The 24,903-nt window shown below is 48.4% G+C and overlaps 1 protein-coding gene across 1 annotated transcript; it reads left to right on the top strand.

Annotated features, from left to right (window-relative positions):
* Positions 1-1,390: 1,390 nt before the first annotated feature.
* ARHGEF35 (Rho guanine nucleotide exchange factor 35) lies at positions 1,391-24,372 on the top strand. The gene is given in 16 exon segments (XM_015570983.1): positions 1,391-1,517; positions 7,914-9,712; positions 9,714-10,987; positions 11,533-11,590; positions 11,989-12,053; positions 12,265-12,518; positions 14,758-14,918; positions 15,433-15,585; positions 15,879-16,008; positions 16,263-16,337; positions 16,708-16,797; positions 18,393-18,550; positions 19,167-19,328; positions 20,750-20,820; positions 22,346-22,450; positions 23,131-24,372. Coding segments are annotated over 15 exon segments (4,701 nt in total). The 5' UTR covers positions 1,391-1,517; positions 7,914-7,925; the 3' UTR covers positions 23,289-24,372.
* The last annotated feature ends 531 nt before the right edge of the window (positions 24,373-24,903 follow it).

Consider the following 24,903-nt stretch of genomic DNA (forward strand, 5'->3'; position numbering starts at 1 on the left):
CTTGGCTATTGTAAATAATGCTTCAATGAATTTTTTGATCTACCTCACTTGCCACTTTTATCCTCTTGCTGAGCTTATGACATGCGCTAGGCCTGTCCTTACATACCTTAACCATCCCAGTTTCCTCCCATTGCTTCCCACACCTACATGGCAGCGTGGGGTGGGCTGAAGGCTGCTGAACTGTTTAGGGCTTACCCCTCAGAGTAGTGTGGCTGAAGCAGCACATTCTTTGAACATAGAGATGTTTCAGGACTTTATTGGAGAAGATGTTGTTCTACTTTAATTACATTCTATCCTAAAGTCCCCTTCAAAAATGTAGTAGTCATGGTCAGCAGTTCAATGCAGCAGCCAGTGGTCTAACCCACTAGCTGTTTGGGCTTATAGTTGGTGGTATTCCCAGGAACAAAATAACCAGAGAGTCCATGAAGATTCCACTCAACTTATATCAGGATGGAACCTCTGGGTGGGGTTGGGGGGTAGTCTGACTAAAATACCAAGAGTCTTGGTCCCTTAGGGGCGTGTGCTCGTGCACCACAGAAAATTCTGACATTCTTTGAAGTCTATGGAGATGCATTAAAAATAGACCCACTCAGGCTTGGACTCAGACCAACAGAACACAAGCTTTCCCTGAAAGAATTAGGAAAAAATACAGCCGTGAAAAAAAAACAGGCAGGCCTAAGAAATGGCTTAGATACTTCAGTACAAGCACACACAAACACAGAGGTCCTGGGAAGAGGACAGAAGGAAAACACATTCTGAGATGTATCATCATCCTAAGTGAACTCAGATAACACCTAGGAAAGGCTTGGGGCATGCGGTTTTAGAGATGCTCATTGCTAGGCCCTGAGCGATGGCCTCTTGGGAGAGGGAGAGGGAGAGAGGGAGGGAGAGAGAGGGGGAGAAAGAGAGGGAGAAAATGAGGGCGAGGGAGAGAACCCAGGATACACCCTTCGTCTTATAGGGAGTCACGGGGAGACAGTAAGAAGAGAATTAACATTGGGCCTGAGTGTTAACTCAGAAATGTTAACACAAAAACTCAGAAGTTCAGAGACAGACAGGCTAACAAAAGGCATGGTCCAGAGTCAGGCTCAAGTGAAGAAATACAGGGGGAAGCGCTATCCAAGCAGATTTCAGAGACATACAAGGGCACAAGAGGGCCCCCCCTCCCCCCGCCTCCGGTCACTCGTGCCGGCCGCTGTCCCCGGCCCAGCAGCCAGCCCTCCGCGCCGGGCTCCCCTCCAGGTCGCCACTTCCCAGCTGTGACGCGGGAGATTCTTTCACACCAATGGGGCCGCGGTGCAGCCGGGCCCTGCCCCTCCCCCAGGAAGGTGTGTCCCTGGTTTCCTCACCTGAAACTTCCTAAGAGAACCAGGTCCCTCCCTCCGGCCGGGCGGGGAGGGGCGGGCGCGGGCGCGGGTGGGGCGGCTGTGGCGTCCAGGGCCTGTGCTGGGGACGGCCGGCCGGCGCCTGGGACCCGGAGGGACTCTGGTGCCGGGACAGCATGTGACACTGCCCAGGTGGGTGCCCTCCTCCCTCGCAGCTCCTGGCTCTGGGCTGGCGGCTGTAGAGTCCTGGCGGAGGTAAGGGAGGGTTGGCCAGGACGGGAAACTAGGCCTTTACCCTGGGGCCAGCCCCAGCCCGGTCCCAGGGCGCAGGCTCCGGAAACGGGGGGCTGGGCAGATGGGCAGAGTTTGGGGCGTGTGACTATCTTGGTCAGGAAGGGGAGGGAAGCTGGAGGAAATGCTCTTGCCTGAAAAATTCGCTTCCGGCCTGGCCCCTTCCTTGGAACTGGGCACCCTGCCCCCAGATGTTCTCCAGGCCAATAATAGGACGCTTCCAAGTTTCGGCCCTGGGGAGAGCTGACCCTATAATAAGGGATTACTGAGACTCGGTTGTGGAACGTTTTCCCCACCTGTGGATGTCTTATTATCTCCTTTTTCTTAACTAGGCCTGGGCCTTCCTTACTTACCTTCCTATGGATTTGCACACTGTGTATGTCTCCATATTTACCTTTCCCTTGCTAGCCAAGGTACTTTCACCTGTAAAAATGACTCCTGCCCTGGCCCCCTTCTCTGGTTCCCCATATCTGGGGAGTCCCTCCAAAGTTTCCTGTCAAGCACAGTTTGCATTCTCAACTTGGGGAGGTGGGAAGGGAGCTGTTTATAGTTGGGCTTGGGGCTCTCCTTCTGAGCATCATTTAAAATTGCTTTCAGCAAGACTGTCCTCAGAGAGCTAGTCCTGATGCCAGTTCAGCTAGTCCTGAGCTAGTTCAGATGTCAGTCCCTTCTCCCCTTCCTGGATCTTGGATTCCCAAGACAGGTTTGCCCTTCTGTCTACCAAAGTGAACTCTGGCCAGGAGTCTTGTCAGATTGAGGGAGAGGGGTGTGTCAGACAGACAAGGGAGAGAGTGTGGCTTTCTTTTCTAGCTTCTTCCCTCTTTTGCTTCCCCCATGTCATTCTAAGGCCCTGCATCCTTGTCCTACTCCAGAAATCCCAGCTCCTAGCTCAACAGCTCCCAGCTCAACAGCTCCCAGCTCAACAGCTCCTAGCTCAACAGCTCCTAGCTCAACAGCTCCTGATGTGGCCTTTCTCTCAGACTTCCTGTTTTAGCTACACCAGAGAGTGAAAGAAGAGACTGGCCTAGATCCTAGCAAAATGGGAATCATTTGTTAACCAGTCTGTGGACCTGAAACTGAAGCCATGTCTACTGAGGGGATTCTTGGGGGGGTGGGGCTGAGAGGAGGAAGGACGTAGGTGTCAATTTTGAGTGAGACTGTCTGGCAGGAGGAATGTATGTCATTATCATGGTAGGGAAGAGAGAGAGGTCAGGAGGTGTGCAAAGGTATCCCTCTTACCAAAAGAAAACAGTGATTCAAAACATAGTCAAGAGTCTTCATGTCCTTGGGGTCCCAAGAGTATATGGCTGACCACAGTGTGGTCTGTCTGAGGTTGTCTGTGGCCACATCAAGCATGGTGTCTTTGGGATAGACAAGAAGATGTCATTTGTGGTGTCTGGAGTGGTCAGTCACTGTGGTGTGGACAAGAATGGGCCACTCACAGGGCCATGGATTGAGCAGTGTTACTCAATGTCAGGTAGCTTACAACATCTGGTGTAGACAGGGTAAGTCATTCACTTACCCTGTCTGTGAAGTGAACAGGAGCTGGTCATTTATAGTGTCTGTAAGGTGGGCAAGAACAAGATCACCTCTCAGGGGCTCTGCTAAGGACACAAAGAAGTCACTCACACATAATCTGTCTGGATGGCAGGGGGCGGCCACAGTGGGCTTGTGGGGCCTGTCAGCATTGATGTTCTGTGCGGGCCCATGCGGTCTGCAGAGCAGTGGAGGTTGTGATATTCTCAGACATTAGGAATAGATAAGAGCCGGTTATTATAGTTTTCACTGGGATGGTGGGGCTTTTCTAAAGTGGATAGAGCACAGGTCTTTGCAGTTAGTGGTCCAGATTGCTACTCTAATTTTTATATATGTGTAGCATTGGGGGCAATAATGTCAAACACTGATAAAGGCATCCATCTATGTGGGAGTCTCAGTTTCTATATTTAAAAAAAGTGATTTGGGGGTATTTTCCTAAGATAAGCAGTAGTATAGACGATGTAGTATGAATGCAGAAGTGTTGCAATCTCAAGTGTTTTAGTGATTTTTGGTGTGGATCAGAATATTTGAAACTGCCATTGCTAGAAAATCCAGGAAGCAGATACTTAGACCTACACATAGCAGGCAGCATGGGTTCGAAGGAGAAGCAGCAGTGTGATGGAGGTGGGTGGCGGTGAGGGGGCTGTCTTTGAAATAGTGTTATGTCTGCAGACTAGAAATGGACAAGAGCTAAGATGTTTGGGGGATCCAAGGGAGGTACTGCGCTCTGTCATACACTGTTAATGGGGTGACTTGCAGATTTGTCTTGAAAGAAGTCATAGGTGGGACGGGGTCAGCAGATGCAACATGTGTCTGCTCTGGAAGGTGCCATGCTCAATCTGTCTGTGCTCAGTTACTGAGCTTCGCCCCATAGAGAAGGGGGTGAGGAGGCAACTGTAACAATGGGCAGTGCAAAAACTCTCTCCTGGTGTCTTTATGTGCTTTGCCGATTTCCTAGAGCTTTGTCATGTTGTAGGTTTGTGGTGCCTAATTATAATAGGGTTATAATAGGACAGGATCAAGTATAGGGAATGGTGTCTGAGCTGGTGACCACCAATATTTCCAAATGGATAGACTGTGTTAGAAATACTGTCAATGGGATTGCAGGAGGCACACGTGCGTGTGTCACTTGTATGGAACTGAAGATGTCCAGGGGGTCACATCACAGTATCCATAGTGATTATAGTATTTTGTCCTTAGGGCTAGACATAGGGAGCAAATCTTGCACTGTGTCAATTAACTGGAAAAGGATATTAAAACCCTCCTACACAAGTGTGCTTATGTTAGACATGGTGGCTCTTTGCCCTGTATAGATGGTATTTGTGTCTATGGGGTGGCCCGGAACTTGTCACATACTTATCACATCTGTAGGGTGTTTAGGGACCTGCTTGTTTGGTTATGTCAGTCTCTATTGTGTAGAAACTGCAAGGGTGGCTCATTTTGTGTGTGTGTGTGTGTGTGTGTGTGTGTGCACATGCAGGTACGTGCATGTGGATGGGTGCTTGTGCAAGCATGTGCACAAGTGCAATACCTTAGCAGGACAGTGGGCATTTGGGTGGTGGGCTTCCACTTTAAGCCCAAACCAGACAAGGAGGGTGCAGGTCCAGGTGCACCTGTGTATTCCATAGGCCCCTGAGGTCTCTCCAGGCTGGTGACCTTCCAGCTTTCTTACACCTGAACTTCTAGTTGCTTATAGTTGAGTTGTCAGAAGACCTTGGTTAGTTCACCTGTACCAATTGCTTATGTGAGCAAGTGTTTAGATTATCTGACCTTCAGGCTCCTCATTTAACTTAAGCAGTTTTCTGTCTGTCTCTGAAGGTCCTTCCAGCTCATAAGTCCGGTATGTCTCTCTTACACTTATTCTCTCTCATCAACCATAATTACAATCCCTAACATTTTTATGATCTTTACATTTAACAATGCACTTTTTGTACTGTCGTACTTAATTTTCATTAGAATTCCTTGCAAAGAAAATATCTTTCCCTTTTATAAAGATAAGAAAATGGATGTTTAAGTGATTTTCACAATTGCTTTAAAATTAGCAAGATAACAAAAAGGCAGAACTGGAAACTGAACAGCGCTCTTTCACCTCTGTATTCGTCCTTCCTCCATTCATCCGCTCAATCAATCATTGTTGAGGGCCAACTAAGCTTCAAGCAGAGGGCTAAGCAGTTAACATTGCAGTTTTTGTGCCCTTATGAGAACAGACACTAAATATGTAACTCCAAGTGCAATGGGTGTGGGAAAGTAGAGGCTTCTCTTGGGTAGGAGCAGAGGATTCTAGGCCGAGGAGCAGCACTGAAGGCCTACAGGAGAGAGGGAGGTGAGCCAGAGGGACTGAAGGCCAGTGGGGTGGGGGCTGAGGAGGGGGAAGAGGTAGGCAGAGGCCCGGTTGAGGAGGGTACATAACCCATGCTGGATATTTGTATTTCATCCTATTGGCAGTTAGAGGCTACTGAAGAATTTAAACTAGAAGTGGGGCTTTTGAGACTCAGTCAAGTGCTGGGTAGAGAATGCCTTAGGAAAAGGGCAAGAGAAGCTATGTGGAGGCCAGTGGCCAGGCTCTGCCCCAAGTGCAGTGGCCTGAGTGAGAGAGGACAGCAGCCTGCGTAGGGTCTAGCAGTGGATTTGGAGAGAAGAGGACAGACTTGAAGGATATTGAGGAGATGGGGTTAGTAGGACTTGGTAGCTAGATTAGATATGGGAAATGTAGGCCAAGAGAGAAACAAGAATTTATTCTGTAATTAAAAGGTATTTATTGAACACTTAGTATAGGTCAGGTAGAGAGCTATGTATAGATATTTGAGCAGTACAGATGTAGTTCTTTATCTCAGGACATTTACCACCTATTGTTTGAGATAGATGGTAAATCAGAATACACACATCCTATATAATAAAAGCCTAATATGCTAAGTGTCTGGTCGTCTGGTCGGCCATTCAACCAATGAAAGTGTAATATGTTAATGATATGCTAAAGCTGCTCAACGTCTCACTATGACGTGCACTGACCACCAGGGGGCAGATGGTTGACAGTCGCTATGACATGCACTGACCACCAGGGGGCAAACACTCCGACCCGTATGTTAGCTTGCTGCTGGGGTCTGGCAGATCAGGACTGAGCGAGATAGGCCAGACATGACCTGGAGCCCTCCCGCAGTCCCTCCGGCTGGCTAACCTCCCATGTCCCTCCCCAGCCCCGTGTGCACCGGTGGGGTCCCTCAGCCTGGCCTGCACCCTCTTGCAATCTGGGACTCCTTGGGGGGTGTCCGAGAGCTGGTTTCAGCCTGATCCCACAGGCCAGGTTGAGGGACCCCACTGGTGCACGAATACCAGGTCTCTAGTAATTATATAATAATCATAATTGTGTAAATGCTACAGAGGAGAAGAGAAGTGCACTATAATTGATAAGTGCTACAAAGAAGAACACAGTAACGTAGAGGATTGGGGAAAATGTAAGAGGTTAAATCGGTAAGTTGTAGTCTCACAGATAACAAGAAAGAGAGTATTTCTAATGTCGGTAGTGTCAAATACTGACAAGAACCTCCAAAATAAGCATTCATAGAGTCTCCTTTGCAGTTAACAACTAGAAGATTGTAGGAGACGCAGGCGAGATGTGAGGCTGTGAAGACAGTAGGTATGAGCAACTCCCTTTACAGGTTAGAAAAATGAGAAAGGCATAGACATGCTTAAATGCTAGTGAGATAATTCTAGCAGAGGTGATGGTGAGAGGAAGGTCACCCTTAGCATAGGGTCCCTGAGAAGGGAGTCTGAAGAAGGTGGTGCTTTGAGAGGAGGGACGCCTGCCCTGTTGGAGGAGGAAAGATGGAGAGAGCAAAACGCAGGTCTCTCTGAGTTGCAAGAAACTGGAGCAACTTTAGTTTCTCCATATTCTCCTTTCCTTTGGTTTCTCAATATTTTGCAAAGAATTTGCTGAAGTGAGAGCAGGGGTGGGAAGGTCAAGATTTTGATGAGTAATGAGAAGAGTTCACAAGGTTGTTGGAGAGAAAAAGTAAGATAATGGAGTAACAGTTTTATGGACCTACTTGAAGCAGGAAACCTCGGTATTCTTTCAGTTCTAATCTAACAAGTCATTCTGCTTTATGACAGCTGCCTTTCTAATTGAAAACAAAATTGTTAATTAGTTACAGGGCTGTGCGACACTATGAAAAATGAGATGAGCGCAGTCCAGACCCAGTATAAAGGCAGTTACACTACACTTTGCCTTGGACATGGGTTATAATGACCAGACCTGTTTTAACCCCCATCAGCAGATGAGGAGGAAGGTCCCCCTGAAACACTGCTTCTCGTGCTGTTAGACCTTGGGCGTGTCACTCAGTGTCTGGGAGTTACATAGGCCTGAGTCACTCTTGATGTCCAGAGAGTAGACAGGGAGAGACAATATGACATAATACCATCTAGGAGGAATGACCATTGGGGAACTTGGCACTCTGACAACGAGGGTCTAATTCAATCACTTCCTATCTGTCTCTCCCACAAGACAGCAGGCTCCATGAGGACATTATCTCCTTCACTACCGAATGTCCCCCACTTGAAAGGGTCACTTGCTAAGTACTTATTAAATGGGCAAATAAATGACAAGTTTTATAGAGGCTGTTGCTTATTTTGTTGTGTACCTTTTGTCTCAAAGAATGAGTCTATGGAGAGCCAAAGAAATGTCCCACTCTTGTTCTTCATGGTCTGCCCCTCTGGTAGTTACAAGCAGAAGAGGTGATAGAAACTTTGTCTTTTATGCCTCTTTAGGATTCAGCCCCGATGGAGGCTGCGGAGCCCCGGAGTGGAGCACCGGCTCCCAAAAAACCTGCTGTAGCAGAATTCAGTGTTGTCCCTGAAGCTCTTGTGAGAAGCAGCCAGCCCCCTGCCGTGGGGCCCAAAGCTCAAGAAGACCAGGACCCATCCTATACATGGGCAGAGGAAAGCAGACTCTGGGAGACCCAGCGGAGAGATTTAAGAAATGTGAATGACTGTGCAACTGAGAGCATGACCTCTTTCCCCCAGGAGGCCCCTTTGGATGTGGAGACCAAGCAGGAAAACCTTATGGCCAAGGCCTGGGACACCCCAGAGTGCCAGGAGGCAGTGCCCGCGAGCCTGGCAGACAGACAGGCAAGGACACCAGCTCCTCCAGAGCACTGGGCCTGCCCTGTCCAGGGTAAACATCTGGACATGGCCCCACTATGCAGCGAACTGCGCAGCAGAATGGAGGTGGAACTCAGACCAGAATTCCCTTCTTTGACGTTGGGCACTGGACAAGCAGCAGAGAAAGAGGAAGCTTCTCTAGATGCCTCCGCTCGGGCCAGATGTTCGTCTGCCTGTGAAGAGCACCTTGTAGAGACCAACTCCCTGCAGGACTCTGAAAGTGGGACTGCCAGGCAGGGCGAGGAGCTGCAGGAAAGTCAAGGGAAAGAAAGGCTTTTGTGTCCCCAGGAGGCCAAGGGGCTGGAGGTGCAGGGACAAGAAGAGGGGGAAGCCCTGGGGGAGGCTGTATGTTCTGAGGGGCTTCTAGGGGAGCAGGAACAAATGGGGGAGCAGGTTAGTGGTACACAGGGAGGACAGAGGCAAAAACAGGGACAGATGCAAGATGATATGGTGCTTGCAAAACAAGGAGAAAGGGAGGAGCCTAATGAGAAATCAGGAGGTGTGAATTGTGATGAGTGGGAGGGGAGGACTCGGGGCCAGGAAGATCTGGAAGTGGGTGAACAGAGGAAGAGGGAGTTGAAGGGGCCTGAGGAGAGTAGGATGGGTGCTCAGTACCAGGAGTATCAAAGCTTAGCCAGGAGGTCAGTGAACGTACCTGGAAGGCAAGAACATCAAGATCTGCCAGGGACACTGATGCCAGAGGAGGAGGAAGAGGAGGCAGAAGATTGGGATGGGGCCACACTGGGGAGAGTGGGAGGAGAGAGCATTGCAGAGGAGGGGGAAGAGCATGATGGTCTTCCCACACTAGCCCCCATGGTTTATTCTCCCTGTGACTTGTTCCCAGATGCTTATAATGCCAGGATTCCTGGTTCTCAGACAGAGTTTAGGGCTGAGGAGCTTTGTCCCAAAGCTCAGACTCCTACCCTGGAGCCAATAGGATGTTCCTGTCAGTCCAATCCTTCACCTCGCTTCTCTTCTGCTGGGGGGCCACCTGCTCAAGAAATAGCTCGGGACCCCCAGCCAGAGGGTTCCCAGTTGGGGACAGGGACAGCTTCCAGTGGGAGGCCCCAGGTGGCCTCTGCTGGTGCACCTGAGACTTCTCCAAACTCACCAGATTCAGCTCCCTCCACATTTGTTGAAGTCTCCCCCAGCAGAGCCGCCTTGCTGGCTGCCAGCCCCCCAATTGCCATCCCCAGGACAAAGGCCTCTCTGGCTGCATATTCTCCAGAAACCACCAGAGCCTCTTTCTCCACCGACATCCCATCTGCCTGTGGGGCTTCTGAGACTCTCCTGGCAGCCCTCCCTGGCTCCCCCTCTTCAGAGGCTACCGTGGACCCACATGGAAGCTCCAATGGGGCCATTCCTCAGAGCCCCCTAGCTGACTTCACAGGGGCCATCCAGCAAAAGATCACTTTCCTTCTCTCATTCAGAGTTGCCTCAGAGACCTCCCAAAGCTGCCATCCATGGCTCTGTGAACCCAAGAAGGGACAGGAAAAGCAGTAGGGACTGCAGCGTTATTCCAGAATTCCCTAGTTCATTGTCCACTCTGGGGCATGACTCTGGAGACTTTACCTCTGATCCACACAGGCCCAGCAGTCCCCACAGCAGCCAGCCATGGGGCTCCCCACATAATTCAGCCTTTGCCCCAGGGTCTCCTATATATGGCTCTTCACCTGTCTTCGTAGATACGAGGCTGCATGAACCTCCACCTCCTGCTCCTCCAAAGAAGAGGCACGTCCACCCCTCCGCGGTGGAGAGAGACGGCCATCTCAGTGCAGCGGTCCCCACACTGAGGCACTGTAGCTACCCTCCATTGGCCCTAAGTTCAGGGCTCTGTGGCCCCCCCAAAGTTCCACTTCCTGAAATTCCTGACCCCCATGTGGCAAGGCAGTACCGACCTCTGCCCTCTACCCCAGATGATTCCCAGCATAGTCGGACTTCTTCCTCCCCAAGGCTGAGATACAACAAGCCATTACCCCCAACTCCTGATTTGTTTCAGCCCCACCATTCTCCCGTTTCTCATAATAGTCCAAGGATCTACAGGCCTCTACCCCCTGTCCCTGTCATAAATCCCCTCACCGAACCACCACCATTACCCCCGAAGGCCAGAGGGAGGAACAAGAGCCTTCAGGGAGCACTCATGAATTCAGGGGGTCAAGCCAAGGCCAGGCCTGTTGGTCAAGAGTGGGCAGTCTCCAGTCCCCACTCTGGAGGACGTACTTCCTGGCCCCCAGCCATGGGCAGATCAACAGACTCTTTGGCTTCCGCCAGTAGGAGAAAGAGTGAAGTATCCCCTGACATAGCTTTCAGCAACCCGACGAGCCTTCCAAGTCCCTCTTCCCCAGCCACCCCCTGGACTATGGATCTCCAGGAACCCACCTCTGAACCACGGCTCTCAGAAGAGTCAGAGGCCCCTGCCAAAGGATCTTTAAGAAGAACAGACCCTCAGGAAGGAGCCAGTAGCCTGAGGAGGTCGGATATAGGTCGAACAAGGCAGCCTGAAAAACCCAGCCATCCCCACCTGGAGAAGGCATCCAGCTGGCCCCACAGGCGGGACTCAGGGAGACCACCACAGGGCAGTGGTGAACAGGCTGCCATCTCTGGTGAGGGCTCCAATAAGCACAAGGGCTGGCATCGGCAAGGCCTGCGCAGACCTTCCATCTTACCTGAGGGCTCTTCAGGTGAGCAAGGAGCACTCATCAGACCAAGCTTTCTGTAGCTCTTACCACCTCATCTATCTTCTATCCCAGGACTCCTCCTATTCCCCCTGCTGGCTTCACTCACCCACATATCCAACCCCAACACAGAGGGAAGTCCTTGGAAGCCTCTGAGCTCACTGTGATGCTCTTCCTTCTCCTTCCCTGCATCTCCGTTTGTCACCCAACCATGGTGTTTTCATTGTGTGTCACATTTCCTAAGGTTTTGGTGGACACTCTTCCCTACCCCCAAACACACCCCACTTTCCAGTTACCAGCACCTCTTGATGTCCTCCTCATAGTAGAGAAGACATCATCTCCTTGTCCAATCTACGTTCTGACATGAGGGATGTGTTCATACCTCCCAGTCGTGTCATCAGATGCTTTCTACTTTGGCACTTCCCTCACAGATTCCCAGATCAGCCTTTTTTCCCCCTCCCCAGGTGCCTACATCTCTCTGTCTTACTTTCTTCAGCTATCTCTAAATGTTCCTCTGAAACTTCAGTTACTTCATCCATTTCCCTTTTCAGATACAAGAGGCCCAGCCACGGAAAAGCCCCCTGGCCCTTCAGACTCCATTGTTTTTCGGTGAGTCATCCCTCCCAACCAGCACACTTGTACTCTCTTTTCTTAGCATACTGAGATTTCTGTTAGTTGACACGGGTTCTGGGACCCTGTCTCTTCCAGAGGGAAGGAGAGGAAGAGACAGACACCAGGATACCAGGGTAGGGAGCCTGGTATCCTTTGATCTACCTGGTTTTGTTACCTAAGTCTTAATTTTCCATCCTCCTAGGCCCTTTAGCCATGAACTAAACCCCCTGTAAAAATTCAACATGACATCCAAGAAAGCTCCAAACTACCCCAAAATGGGTCATGACATCCCAGCATACATCCCAGAGGTTAGAGACTATGCCGTCTACAGTTACCTGGGGCTCCTCGGTATCTAAGGGCCAGCAAGCACCCCAGAGCCCTTCTTTGCTCCACAGGGAGAAAAAGCCAAAGGAGGTGATGGGAGGCTTTTCAAGACGCTGCTCAAAGCTCATCAACTCCTGTGAGTATATTGAAACAGAACTATGGATGCACATAGGTGTTGTGCCCAAGACTGGGGAGGGGCTTATGGCTGCCAGCAGGGTTGGGGACACCTACAGGAAGAGAAAACTGCCAGGAGAGCCAGAAAAAGTCTGGTGGCTTCGGTCTGTCTCTGTGCCTAATTCCCCTGTCTCCCTAATTCTCTCCCTCTTCCACACTGCTTCACCCCACAGCCCAGCTGCTTTACCAGGAGTACAGCGATGTGGTTCTGAACAAGGAGATTCAGAGCCAGCAGCGGCTGGACAGCTTGGCAGAGGCCTCTGGGCCCGCCTCCCCCCGGCAGCCCCGAAAGGTCCTGGTGTCCTCAGAGTCTTACCTGCAGCGCCTCTCCATGGCCTCCAGGAGCTCCCTCTGGCAGGAGATCCCTGTGGTGCGCAATAGCACTGTGCTGCTCTCCATGACCCATGAAGACCAAAAACTGCAAGAGGTACCCAACAGAGCAGGGTGGGGGCAAGAGAGAGGGATGCAGGAGGGGAAGCTCACATTTTATCTCCTCATCAGTACCACCTCCACCACCACCACCACCACCTCCACCCATCACCACACACTCATGCATCCCAAGCTGTCAACCATCTCCACTCCAACGGACTTCAATTGCTCTCTGAAGATCATCACCCGCCTGCCTCTCCACCTCCTTCTGCCATGGCCATTTACTGCTACCTGGTGTTGGTTCAGACTCATACAAAGTGGCCAGGCGTAGAATTAATCCCATCATTAGTGCTTCAGGCTAGACAGAAATTTCCGTCTTGAACCATGGTTTCAGGCTCTGCTAAAGATTGCTACTTCAACCAAGGCACACCAGGGGCTTTCTGTTGTATCCCTTGAAGACTGAGTGCCCCTTGTGCCTGACCTGTGGTCCATTGGACTCAGAGGCTTTTGAATGACCATCAGTCTCTGCTTGGTCCTTAGCCCCAAAGCAAGACTGTAGTAGAGGTTGTGTGTCTGATGTCGGTACCATGAATGGGTTTTATCTGGAGAGCTTTGCTGATAACCAGCCTGGGATAAACTTTTCTTCCCAGGAAAGTAAAATAGTACAACATAAAGGTTTCCTGGAATAATGTCTAAGTATTAAGGTTTCAGAGTCAATGACCTGGAAGCCCACTTTAATGTTTGTCAGTTATTTAACTCTGGCCTAATTACTTACTCTTTCTAAACTTCTGTTTCCTCATTTGTAAAATTGCATTACAAAGAGGTACTGGGAGAGTTTAAAAAAAAAGATAAGTTTCTAATATATAGTAATTATTCAAAGCATGTTCATGACTTTAATTTCGAGTTAGGCCAACCCAGGTTTAAAGCCTTGCCTTGCCATTTACTAGCTGTGTCACCTCAGGCAAATTATATAACTGCTCAGTCCTGGTTTCCTCATATAAAAATTGAAGATAATGAATACCTACCTTTCAGGGTTGCTACATGGTTTCAGAGAAATGACACGTATCTAGCTTTAAACAGAGTGTGTGGCACATTGTTTGGTATGCATTAGTGGCATACTCACCCCTTTCAGAAGTGGGAAGGAGAAACATTTGGGCCAGAAGGCCTTACGGATAAACAATGCTTTTACCAAGTCAAACAGACAAATGTAAATTTTAGGATTTTTGAAGCTCAGACTTGGGGGACCCTGTTCTGACCTCAACTTCCAAAGCACCTGGAGGATATTTAGAAAATCAGTTCTTCTCTGCCCCGTGTTTGTGAACCAGACCCTGGGAGCTGGTTCAAACCCAGCTCCCTTTCAGCATCTCCAGCATCCTCACAGGTCCACGTGGCTCCCGGGCCAGCCGGTCTCACATTTCTGGGAAGAGAGGCCTCTACGCTTATAAGCACATATTTCTTTCATAAAATAGCACTTCTCGGGTCTGTAAGATGCTTTCACTGACTCCATTTCTTTTGACTGTCACATGTTTGTGAGGTTGGGTCACTGTCCCTGCCCCAAAAGGCAAGAAAACAGCTTCAGAGAGATCAAATGAGACATCCAAAGCCACATAGTCAGAGTGTCAGGTCCAAGACACAGACACAAATGAATCTCTGAGTTCTCTGGCTCATTCTCCCAGTTACCCAACTCAAAAACTGAGGCATTAGCTGGCACTCTTCCTGCTCTTTTAGAGTCCATTTCTAGCAAATAACTAGGTCCTTCCCCGTGTCCCTCCTGAATAGTCATGAAACTGGCCCCTCCCATCCCCATGGCTATTTAGGCCTTCATCTCTCACCTGGACTTAATACGGCAGTTTCCTAACATGGCTCTCTTGCCCCTTCTAATCTTTTCTCCACACTGTGCTTAGAAACACATTGATGGTCAAGTTATTCCCCTATGTAGAGCCTCTCTTTGTTTTTCTTTGGTATGAAGCCCACCAAAGTCCTTTGCCTTGTTCACTTAACTCTCCAGACTGCCATGTTTGCCTCTCTGGCTTCCTCTCCTGCCCCTACTTTAGTACATGGTTCTGCAAATGTTCAGTGTATGTTTCTGGAAAGCATCTTTCTCTATTACACCTCTGGGGCCTGCACATGTTCTCCCCTTGGCTTCGATGCACCTTCCCTCTCCCTGATACCAGGTTAGGTCTCACTGTGACGGTGAGCTACAGACGGATCTCTCTTGTTCACCACTCTACCCCTAAAACATACACCAGGGACTCAAAATGTGTTGTACATTAATCTTCCTCCTCCCCAACTCCTAGGCCAAATTTGAGCTGATTGTGTCAGAGGCTTCCTACCTGCGCAGCCTGAACATAGCTGTGGATCACTTCCAGCATTCACCCCAGCTCCGGGCCATCCTTTCCAACCAAGACCAGCAGTGGCTCTTCTCTCGTCTACAGGACGTGCGTGATGTCAGTGCCACGTAAGACACCTCTTCTCCCAAATGCTACTCACTCCGCCTCACTGTCTTTAGCCTATAAACCTTCAGTAGGTATCTTTTTCCTTCTCAGAAACCCTCTCACTGCTCCCTCTGAGATTCCCAATGGCTGTAGGGAGAGGAGGAAATAGTAGAGGAGAGGATGGATAGAGCCATTGGTGGATGAACAAATCAATGAGAGATGCCTCCTGGGTTGAGTTTTGGATGTACTGTGGGTACGCAGTGCATTGGAGACGAGATTTGGGAAGCATCTAAAGGTTAGAAAACCAGAACATATTCCAGAAAAGAACAAGAAATGGAATATTAGGACCAGAGCGTTAGATCATGGGAAAACTAGGAGCAGCCTCAGAGAGAACGTAAGTGTAGAGCAAGGGGCACAGAGCAAAGGACAGAAGTTATTCACTAACTGAGAGATGTCACAGATCAGGTAGAGCAGGGCTCAGCCAGCTGCTCACTTGAGACCCACAGGTCTCATGAGACTTGTTTGAATATTGCGCAGGTTCCTTTCAGACTTGGAGGAGAACTTTGAGAACAACATCTTCACCTTCCACGTGTGTGATGTAGTCCTGAACCATGCCTCCCACTTCCGCCGGGTCTACCTGCCTTATGTCACCAACCAGACCTACCAGGAACGCACCTTCCAAAATCTGCTGTGAGACCCAAACCCCGTTCAGTCCCTGTGTGGGCCTGTTAGTGACCTTGCATCCAAAGTTCCAACCCCTGATCCAGAGTGCTATCACCTGAGCACATATTCTGTGCCTGTTCTGTGATCTCAAGCCCCAGTGCCTTCCAGATCACAGGCCCTGGACCATTAGGTCTCAGCTCCATGTCATTGGATCTCACCATCCTTCCCTGACCCACAAACATTCCACTGTGTCTCCACTCCGCATGCCTTCCCTGTGGCCCACTATTCCCCACCCACCTTACCCACTTGCTGTCTGACAGGAGCACCAATAGCAGCTTCCGCGAGGTCCTAGAGAGGCTGGAGAGCGACCCTGTCTGCCAGCGCCTGTCCCTCAAGTCCTTTCTGATCCTGCCATTCCAGCGCATCACCCGTCTCAAACTGCTGCTCCAGGTACAGACCCCACCTGGGATTCTCCCCTCAGCTCAAAAGGGTGATTTCAGGAAGCCCTACAACACAGGTCTGGCCCTTCTGCACTGTCCTACACCCTGTGGACAAAGTGCGCAGTCTCCCCACCACCCACACCCTTTTTTCTCAGGGTTAATTTGCTACTAAAATTTTGTTCCTGGACCTCTCCCAATGGCCCACCCCCATCATCTCTTCCTGTTTTCCACCCTTCTTCCATCTGGCTGCTGTTTGTTCTATAGAACATTCTGAAGAGAACACAGCCTGGCTCCTCAGAGGAAGCAGAGGCCACGAAGGCGCATCATGCTCTGGAGGAGGTAGGTGGCCCACAGTTCCCCTCACGGAGAAGTCTTCCCCTGTCCAGGTCCATGGCCACTGCTGATGGGATTACCCAGGTACCTCCTGCACCCACCAAACCTCCCTCCGCACCCACAGCCTCCTCCCACCATGAGGACACTGCAGGCACTCTCCAAATTCCATCTTGCTTTCACTTAGCCCAGGAATGTTGACCCTGTCATAGCAAATACACCAAGAGTCCTGAAATGTTACCTAGATACCACCTTCATGCAGGTCAAGCCTGGTGGAAAAGCTGTCACACCTACTGATTTCCAGATTTCTTTCAGGGCCTCAAAGGTCAAACCTCTAACACAGTGCCCTTCCTCTTTCCTCACCCTGCTCTCCTGGCAGCTGATCCGAGACTGCAATAACAACGTCCAGAGAATGCGCCGGACAGAGGAGCTCATCTACCTGAGCCAGAAGATTGAGTTTGAATGCAAAGTGAGTGAGTCTTCGGCATGTCAGCAGGTTACCTGCTAACACAGAGTCCTCTGGCTCTCACCATGCCAGTCTCTAACCTCAGTCTGCATGCCTCTGTTCTGTCCTATTTCTGGGGTGCCCAAATGCCTACTTTATTCTCCATGATACCCCACTAAGTGGAAAAGGGGAGAGATAACAGAAGAACTGTGTGTATTACCTTTGATGGAAAAGTAGGAGGGTGCAAATCTGTACATGCATTTGCTTGTAAAGAAACTCTGGGAGGAGACATAAGAAATAAAGAAGTTACCTGAGGGGCATAGTGTACACCTGGGAACTGGGCAGATGAAAGAAAACTTATCAATTCAAGTCTTTATAAAGATATGAGAGGCAGAGTGCACGGATTCGTGCATCAGTGGGGGTCCTTCAACCTGGCCTGCGCCCTCTTGCAATCTGGGACCCCTCGGGGGATGTCGGACTGCTGGTTTTGGCCCAATCCCCGCAGGCCAGGCCAAGAAACCCCCCTGGTGCATGAATCTGTGCGCTGGGCCTCTAGTATGCATATAAGATCTTTGGTTAATCTCTTCCCATCCTCCCCCCTTCCCTCTTCCCTCTGAGATTCATCAGTCTGTTCCATGTTTTCATGCCTATGCGTTGAGTGTCTGGCCCCTGGTGGTCAGTGCGTGTCATAGCTACCGGTCAAACGGTCGAACAGTTGCTTAGGCTTTAATATATATACTAGAGGCTCGATGCAAGAAATTCGTGCAAGTGTAGGCCTTCCTTTCCCCGGCTGCTGGCACCGGCTTCACTCTGACACCCAGGACCCAGGCTTCCCTTGCAACCCTGGCTTTGTTCGAAGGGCATCCAGTCTAATTAGCATATTACACTTTTATTATTATAGATATAGATATTTTTGGTTCTTCAACCAACCAATATTTTATCTCAATCTAGTGTAGCCCAACCAATAAAAAATTGAATCCAAATCTATGGCCAAGTCTCCCATCCAAATGCAAATCTACAATAGACATTCCACATTTAAATTCCATCTCAGAGCAGATGCCATTCTTATTTCCCTGAGAGAGGGCATACTTCTGATCCCCATATCTATCTTAGTTTCTACCCTTATCTTTGCCCAAATTCCAGCTCCAAGCAGATTCTACCTTGTTCTCCTTAATCCTATTCCCACTTTGGATCTCAGCTACTCCTCTCATGTCTCTGGTTATAATAAAAGAAAGAACAGATATCAGAACTGTCCAAATCTTTTAACTTCTAAGACACATACATAGTGTTCCCTGCCTTCTTCCACTAAATGCCCTAATTGGGCTTTTCCATGCCTTCTTCAGTTCAGGTTTCTAGGGCCAAGCTTTCTCATATGTTCACTATTTGGTGTTGGACCACAGGTACCTTCTATTGCCTGAGTTATGGACATGGGAGCTGTACCATTACATGATGGTTGGAGGGTTCACAGGGAAGCAAAGTCTAAGGGGTGGGTATGAGCAAGAGGGAAGATGTGGAAGAGATGATTGTCAGTGGACCTCATGAGAAAGGGGCATAGTGAGGTGGGCCTTGTGCTTGTCCAATCTGAGACACTGCCTTCTCTGCCCTCCTCTACCCTACAGATATTCCCGCTCATTTCACAGTCACGCTGGCTGGTGAAGAGTGGCGAGCTGGCTGCCCTGGAGTCCAGTGTCTCTCCAGGGCTGCGAAGGAAACTGAACACACGTCCAGTCCACCTGCATCTCTTCAATGACTGTCTGTTGCTGTCTCGGCCCCGAGAGTCAGTGATTGGAATGGGAGGACAGAGCACAAGAGGAAAATGGGAGAGGCAAGAGGGGAGGACAGAAAGGGACAGAGAGGAACCCTAGAGGAATCCTAGAGGAACCCTTCTCAGTGGCCTAACCCATGGAGCCCAGGTCATGGTATAGAGAAGAAAGAGAAAGATCCAAAGCAAAAAAGGGGATCCCACCAAATATGCCACAAGATCACATGGGAAGACCTGTACCATATTATAGACACAGAGCAAAATGCAACAAATTAGTTATCACTTTCCCAATCAGTTAGTTTGTGGCTTCTTTGGACTAGGCTGAGCCTACTAGCCCGAAGATACTTAGCCAATTCCAGATCCGCAGGGTCTTAGAAAATTTATATTGGTCTGTCTCTGCAACTCTTTAAAGTGGTGAAGTATCCATGATATTAGATATGTGGTTTGCCAAGCTAGTGACACATACCTGGGGATGCTGGATCTACCATCTTGAGAGTGAGCAGCATCGTATGGTTTTTATGAGAATTTGCAGGCTACCTATGCTAAGGACAAGGAGTTGGGATCCTAAAGTCTGGGGGTGGATAAAGTATGACAACTCTAGAATCTGGTTGAAAAGCCTTGTATTTTGCAGGGGTGGCCGATTCCTGGTGTTTGACCATGCTCCCTTCTCCTCTATTCGGGGAGAAAAGTGTGAAATGAAGCTACATGGACCTCACAAAAACCTCTTCCGACTCTTCCTGCTGCACAACACGCAGGGCACCCAGGCCGAGTTCCTCTTCAGCACGGAGACTCAGTGAGATGGGGCTGTGCAGAGGAGCTGGGGGGAGGGAGACCTGGAAGCCCAGGAAAGAAATGGGACCAAGACAGGAAGTGTGTCCAGAAAATAGCCACGGCACTATATAGTCCTTGCTGGACTGGGGAGCATCCACAGAGAAATCCAAGTTTCTGGAGCTAATAGACGCCTACAGGACATTGGGGTGGGTGAGGGTATATCTTCGCCACCAAGGCTTAGTATCTATTGTATTCCCTTTAACCTGGAATGACAAAGTCTGTGAGATGCCAAAAAGAGATGGACAGTATGGAGTTACTAAAGAGTTGGATTACTGACATCACCAGTGAATGCCCATGTGTGCAAGCCAGAAATTCCTCAGTGCCCAAGGCTGGTGCATATGTGAGGTGCCATTGGCTTTCCTTGCTCCCACCTTCCAACCCAGTCCTATGTTGAGCAAAAATCCATAGTGTTGAGAACTTGAATTCACTCATCTTTTAAATAATAATAAAAATACATTTATACATACATAACATTTTGGAGAATATTAAAAATAATACCTAGAAAATCTGGTATACTGTGCCAACAATAATGAACAGCTACAAAACTATACCTATCATTGATGATATAAAAGACATATGAAATGTTTCCTTTAAAAAGTTTGACATGTTACCTAATAGTCGGATCTTCATGTTTCAGACACTTTTCAGTTTTGTCCCTTGGAGGACATTTCAGGGTGGGATCACTAGTGCTGTGTTCACTTGTGGAACAGAGAGCCTGGTGCCAGAGTCTGTGTGCACAGTGTCACCTGCACTGAGTAGTCAGACATGGCCCCGTGTCCTTTACTTGGCACCTTGGGCAGCATCTTTCTGGAACAGAAACAGTGCCAGCTCTCAATTACTCTGGTGTGTTTGGAAGCCAAGGCTGAGATAATGCAAAAACCTTTAGACAATCACAAAATTAGGCTAGGATGAAAATTACATAAGAAAAATTAGGAGATACATCTCCCTGATCTAATTATGATCACAGGATGATTTTCATCTCTGAGACATTTAGTAGAAGGGAGGTGGGCAGAGTAGTGTCAAGAATTATGCAAAGTGACCAAGGGGATCTACACTGAGATGAACATTTTGCTTAGTACAATTTCCATAATGGAAAATCCACCTGTTTATAACTGACATTTGACTTTATGCCTCCACTTGAAAGATACGAGATGCCACTGACAGAATAAACTTGGAAAGAGAAAGGGAAACATAAAGGATGGCAAGACATTAACATACAGTTGAAGATCCTGTCATATTTCCTGCCAAGCAGAATCCCATTGATTTTCCCTAAATACCACTGAATTAGACAGTCTTTCCACAGTCATGTCCGTTCCCCATCTCCTTCCTTGTCCCACACCCCAGAGCTGCAGCTGGAACAATGACCCTCCTTTGTTTTCTCAGAAGTGAAAAGCTTCGATGGATCTCTGCCTTGGCCATGCCAAGAGAGGAGTTGGACCTTCTGGAGTGTTATGGTAAGTGAGGGAGAGAAAAATGGCAGGGTCAGAAGTCTCCTCTAGAGGCAGGAGTTTAGAGGGCTGGATGGTAACTTGGGGAGGCTTCCATTTATTGCTTTTGTCCAGAATTTCATGGTAGAAGCTGCCCACTGGAGGTTAAACACCTGAGACGTATCTGCTTAAAACTTCCCACCACCATGGCATTGCTGCAAACCCATGCAATCCCTTTTCGGGGCAGTAGTTTGCTCTTTTAAAATATTTGGCCCCTTAAGTCTATCCTGCCTTTTTTTAGGTGGGAGCGGGGCTGGATGTTATCTGCTTGAAGGTCTCAGGGAAATGGAGAAAGTAGGGCTGGAGTGGGAGTTATGGGAAAATATCCAAACAGTAGTTTTGTCCTAAGCACACCCTCTCCTGTAGAGGATGACGAAACCACTGCTCTTACCCCAGGCTTCCGGGTACTCACTGGTAGCCACAGACACACACCAATTATGACTGTGTCTGCATTCACGCCAAGACTGAAGTTATGGGTCTTCTATAAGCTCCATAGTGGTCCTCCAGCAAGGACTTCCTAATCCGTATCCAAAAGGAGCTGAACTTCTAGGAAGACAGGACTTTTGGTGACTCAAATAAAAGAACAAACAAATACAAGGGAATCTGGAAAAGGAAGTAGGAGAGCCCGGTTGTAAACTGAGTTCTGTTTACTTGTTCACTGTGTGATCATCTGCTGGGCTTCAGTTCTATAGGGTTGGTAAGATAGGCAAGATAACTCTTCCTCCTTCACTGTGACCCTGTGAATGGCAAAGAGGATGACTTTAGAAGAAGTGCAGATAATTAGGTGGTGTTCTGTTTGTTTTCTGAGCGCACTAGTACAGCCAGGAAAGTAGAAAGAGCAATAAACCCATAGATGATGGAATGCTTGTGGGTCAAGAATACTCTGAGGCTTGTTAACCTTGAGCTTCAAAACTGTAGGAATTTCTCGATTCCAGAATTTTCTCAAGAATCTTCTTGATCAACCTAGTCATGTACCTGGGAGAAACTGAAGCTGAAGGGGATTCAGTGCCTTCTTAGATCTTGAGCCCCACTGGTTAAGTCTCTTCCAGTCCCATGTTGAGTAGCATGAAGAAAATAAAGAATGAGTCCCAGACCCAGAACACATACATAAAATAATTAGGTAGAGGATAAATGGTCTGGCCTACATGAGCAGTTTTGAAGTTCAGTATCCACTGAGGACTAAAGAGTCAGGAAAGCTTTCAGAGTGAAGATGGATCTGGAGAATTTGTAATAATGAGTCACTAAAGTTGTTCCCAATGTATTTCTCAATTCATCTTCCCCACAGAAATAGAATTTTTGATTTATTTGAATTCTGGTATTTGTATTTCCTTGTCAGCCATTTCGTTCCTGGTAGAAGATGAAGACTTTTCCAATTGTCTCTTTTGTCTGAAGACTTTCTCGATCTCAAGTCCTCTCAGCCTCCCCCTACAATTCCTTCTCCATGTTCCAGTTACTTGCCTTTCCTAACTTCCCTTCACATCTTCTCTTCCAGATTCCCCACAAGTGCAGTGCCTTCGAGCCTACAAACCTCGAGAGAATGATGAGTTGGCTTTGGAGAAAGCAGACGTGGTGATGGTGACTCAACAAAGCAGTGATGGTAAGAAGGGGAGTCCACAAGCAGTAGGCTGGCATTGGAGTTGGATGGAAGTATTCTCTTCTTAGGGCTTCTATAACAAAGTACCACAAATTGGGTGGCGTAAAACAATGGACATGTATTCTCTTGTGGTTTTGGAGGCCCTGAGTCCAAAATCAAAGTGTTGGCATAGCCATACTCCTTCTATACAGCCTCTGGGGGTGGGGGTGGGGGTGCCTAGGTATTGCTTGGCTTGTGGCAGTGTATCCAATCTCTACCTCTGTCTTCCTTCTATGTGTGTGCATGTGTGTCCAAATTTCTCTATTGAAGGATATCAATAGGTACATTGGATTAATGGCCCACATTACTCAAGTATTACATCATCTTAACTTTACTAATCACATCTGCATCAACCCTATTCCAAATGAAGTCTCATTCTGAAGTACTTGGGATTAGGACTTCAACATATACTTTGGGGGAACACAATTCAACTCATGAGAGTAGAGAAAGAACACTAAGGAGTAGGCAGCTATAGACTAAGTCAGACCTAGAGCAGCCAGGGTGAGTGCACTGGCTGTCCCATGCTCTGGGGGCTTGCCCGTCCATTCAGCCTTACGATTCAGGAATATGTTTGGAAAGGTGGTTCAGGGGAAATGATTGTGTTCTCCAGATAATTTTTCTTCCCACCCATCTTGTACCCATAGGCTGGCTGGAGGGCATGAGGCTCTCAGATGGGGAGCGAGGCTGGTTTCCTGTGCATCAGGTGGAGTTCATTTCCAACCCAGAGGTTCGTGCACGGAACCTGAAGGAAGCCCAGCGAGTCAAGACGGCCAAACTACAGCTGGTAGAACAACAGACCTAGCTATTCTCTGGAAGGACTCCCCTGAGCTTAAGGACAAGTTGTTCATGGAGAGGGCTGGCCCTACAACCCTGCAACAGAGGCCTTCTGTGGACCAAGAACTAGACCTTCTGAGAGCCCAAGAACAAAATCCAACTACCAATCGCTAGACCCCACCTCCCACCCCCCACTCCCCGCCTCCTTTTTTGTGCTTTGTGCTTGGTTGGGGATTTTGAGGGACTTTGCACCGGACTCTGGAAACTTGTTCTCATAGGAAAAGGATCCAGTGGGGCCTACACCAAGGAACTATCCTTCTTCTACCATATAGTACATAACATTCTCTTCCAGAGTGCAGATTCCGAGCTGGCCAGAGTGTCCGTCGTGGCTGTGGTAAACAGAATCTGACCACAGTCCACTGAAGGGAGATGTTTAAGAGGGATTAACATGTCAGCTGGGAGGGTCAACCTGGTGACCTCTAAGGTATCTTCCAACTATAACGATTTTCCATGATTGTCGGTATGAGGTAGTGCATGCAACTCTGGGATCTACTGGTGGCGATGTGAGGGGGATTCTCTCTCACTCTAATAAACTTGGCACTACTCGAGCATTTTCTCTTCAGACTCTGGAGCACTGAGCGAGGTTCCAAACATGGACCCCCATGAGGCTTCCAGGCTACTTGACTTAGGTGTCATGAAAGACCAAGATGATGCCTCGGCCATGATGTCTGTCAACTCTTGCTTTGTGACTCCAGAGAATTTAGGCATTTTCTCTGCTTATTATGTCTGAGAAGGAATTGATGGATGATGAAAACCTATTCATACTTACCTTTTTCCTGAACCTTAAGGTACAGGCCAGTTGGGTAAATTTGGAAATCCTACTTAGGCCATTAATGAGTTTATATTTTTACTTGAATTATTGTGAAGTTATCTTCCCAGTTGTTTCATCCTGTTTGTGAAAAGCAATACAATGTAATGGGAAGAGTCATAGGACCCAAAGCAAGAGACCTTTGCTCCAGTTACCACACTGCCATGATCCAGCCTGTCCATGTCTCAGTCTCCTTAAATGTAAAATACAAGTTTGGACTAAGTAACTCTAAAGTCCCATTCAATTCTACAGCCTATGATTGTCTATCTCCGATCAGGTTGCCTTTTTCAGCTGAAGAGCATCATTCTTTACATTTTTCCTCATATAGAACCCTCACACAGCAACTGAATAGCCATATTTTAAAAAATATATATATTTTTGTTGATTTCAGAGAGGAAGGGAAAGGGACAGAGAGATAGAAACATCGGTGATATGGGAGAATCGTTGATTGGCTGCTTCCTGCACATCCTCCAGCAGGGATCAAGCTGTAACCTGGGAATGTGTTCTGACCAGGAATCAAACCATGACCTCCTGGCTCATAGGTCAACACTCAACCACTGAGCCAGGCTGGCCAGACAGCATAGTCATCTTTTAAGCTGTGTCATTATACTCTTTTTCTTGGCAGTGTACTCCTGCCTTATCTTTGAGAGGACTCAAAAGTAAAATTGCATTGCAACTTTGTACAAAGGTAAGAATACTACTACAGACTGTCCTATACCCAGATAACAATGATATGACATGATGCTATCACTTTTGATAACACATTTTGTTTTGA

The sequence above is a fragment of the Myotis davidii genome, unplaced genomic scaffold, assembly GCF_000327345.1.
Source record: "Myotis davidii unplaced genomic scaffold, ASM32734v1 scaffold1488, whole genome shotgun sequence".
Classification (NCBI taxonomy): domain Eukaryota; kingdom Metazoa; phylum Chordata; class Mammalia; order Chiroptera; family Vespertilionidae; genus Myotis; species Myotis davidii.